Genomic DNA, 2174 nt, shown 5'->3' with positions numbered 1-2174 from the left:
CCGGAGCCTGTGTCTGTAGACTATATCATCGTCAACCTTTATTTATTCTCGAAATTACAATTGAGGTCACCCACATTTTCAATGTAGTCGAGACTTTACAGACATTTCAATGCACACATTTCTACAATATAACAATAATAAATATGAATAACTATCTAGTATGGTAAAATGGGGGACCCTGATGTAAACAAGACGAAAGTCTTTCTCTGGTCTGCATCCCCTTAACAATTGTGTGTATTGAGCCGTACTGTATTGTACCCCATTCTGCAATCTGCTAATACAATTTTCAATCAATCAATCAATCAATCAATCAGTACTCTCAGTCCAGAGTATATAAGTCTACCAGCTCTTACTGGGGGTCTTTTGAGTTACCCACACAGGGGCCGACCCTGAAACGATGGGGTTTGCTTGGTCTGATGACCTTTGAGCCCCTGAGCCAGTGCAGTTTATGCCTTGTACAGTATATCCCTGAAACTGTGTTATAACACAAATTCTATTCAGGCTACACCATGTGCAGATACTTAGTATAAATACCAAGCATTTCAATATACAGTATGAAAGCGTTTGGTTTTTTCATCCCAGGATCCCAAATGCTATCCTCATCATCCACAGTACATAACGGCACACAGCAAATTACGGAGCTAAAAACATGTTTTGTGTATAATTATGCCAGATTAGATTAGGTCTCCACAGAGGGTGTGGGTTGTCTCTCTGCTGGGTCAGGGCCTATAAAAGCCAGAGGTGTCCGACTGGAAGACACTTCACTCAACTGCAGCTTCAGCATCAGACTCGTCCACAACCGGCCTGTGAGTAGAGAATCTGTCTAACGCTTCTTTTGCAGCTCTCTTCCTCTGCCTCTTTCTGCTCTGTGGTAAAATAGGATAGAGAGGCATCTCGGTTTATATTTAACTTGTTTTAGAGCATCTTTCTTTTAATGCATTTCTTTTTTTACACTTACTCTCTGAAGCATACTTTTCATCCTGTGTATATGTGATTCTCCTCTTTTGCGCAACAAAGGTTGTTGCAAGAGAACGAGAATAGTTAATTATAATAATAATTGAGAGTCCAAGCACTTGGTCTAAAGCCTCTGTTTTTCTTTCTTTCAGAATCATGAGCAGGAACTACATGTCCAAGTTCGATGAGCTCCGCAAGGGAGATTATCTCATGTCCAACAACCACGAATGGAAGGCTAAGTTCGAGGTCAGTACTTAAGGAACGACAGTGTTCTTCCTCTGAAATGGCGCCAAAGAGATCGCGTAACAGTGCTTTTGGAAAAATACTTTTGTGTGTCAAGGTATACTGTATATATTTGGGTCTTGAGAATTTATTTGTCAATTCCCCCCCCCCTCAAAATTCTATCATAGAATTCTTCCTGTTGCCATCGACATCATCATCAGAATGTTAACGGGATAGTTCAGATTATTTGGAACCGTAGCCATATTTGTTACTTACCCATGATGATCACATAAATCAGTCAGATCCTTTTAGTTCTCAAAATTCTAATAACTGCGGTGCGACTGTGCACCTGGAAGGGTTGGTGACATCTATCTTCCATCTATGTCTCTGTGCAACTCTCGCAGGAGGACGGTAACTTCGTGATCTATGGCTGGAAGCCCATGTGGACGTCTGACACCGCCGGCCAGCGCGACGCCTGGCGCCTGTGCATGCAGGACGACTGCAACTTCGTCATGTACAAGAGGGACAACAAGATGATGTGGCAGACCAAGACCCAGGCCTCCGGTGCCTTCAAGATGTGCCACATGCACATGCGCAACGACGGCACCATGGTGATCGAGAGGGACGGCGAGGAGGTCTGGACCTCTTCCCAGTCCAAGGGCTTCAAGGCTTAAAGTTGCTGGAGCACAGCTGGAGCAGAGGGAGAAGATCACGCCACCGTGACCACCATCATGGCTGTACGAACCTCTCTTTGTATGCTCAATGTTCAATAAAGTGAAGGGTAAAAAAGATATCTGTTTCGTGCTGTTGTCATTTGACTGTCTTCATCTCATCGTCTATCCCTCCATCTGGAAAGAGAGAACAGAGGCCTTTGCCCGGAATGTTTGTGTAGTTCTCTTTCTGCCAACATGGCTGCCTGTGACCGTTGGTAACCACTTTCAAAAGAAAATGTCTAATTTCTGTGCAGCGGTAGAGTAGATAAAACATTGTAAAGGCAC

At 43.7% G+C, this 2174-nt stretch overlaps 1 protein-coding gene across 1 annotated transcript; it reads left to right on the top strand.

Moving 5' to 3' along the window:
- The first annotated feature begins 773 nt into the window (after nt 1–773).
- On the top strand, nt 774–1950 carry LOC311237767 (B-type lectin plumieribetin-like). The gene is made up of 3 exons (XM_084325746.1): nt 774–806; nt 1107–1200; nt 1581–1950. Exons 2-3 carry the CDS (start codon nt 1111–1113, stop codon nt 1848–1850), a joined length of 360 nt encoding a protein of 119 aa, XP_084181872.1. The 5' UTR covers nt 774–806; nt 1107–1110; the 3' UTR covers nt 1851–1950.
- Nucleotides 1951–2174: the final 224 nt, after the last annotated feature.

This window comes from Notolepis coatsorum (genome assembly GCF_963971535.1).
Source record: "Notolepis coatsorum genome assembly, chromosome: 12".
Taxonomy (NCBI): Eukaryota; Metazoa; Chordata; class Actinopteri; order Aulopiformes; family Paralepididae; genus Notolepis; species Notolepis coatsorum.
Note: the sequence above shows the minus strand (reverse complement) of the source record. Positions and strands in the feature narration are given on the sequence as shown.

Coding starts and splice junctions, on each gene's coding strand:
- LOC311237767 (XM_084325746.1), top strand. CDS start 1,111: ATGAGCAGGAACTACATGTCCAAGTTCGATGAGCTCCGCAAGGGAGAT. Junction 1,201..1,580: donor AATGGAAGGCTAAGTTCGAG/GTCAGTACTTAA, acceptor CAACTCTCGCAG/GAGGACGGTAACTTCGTGAT.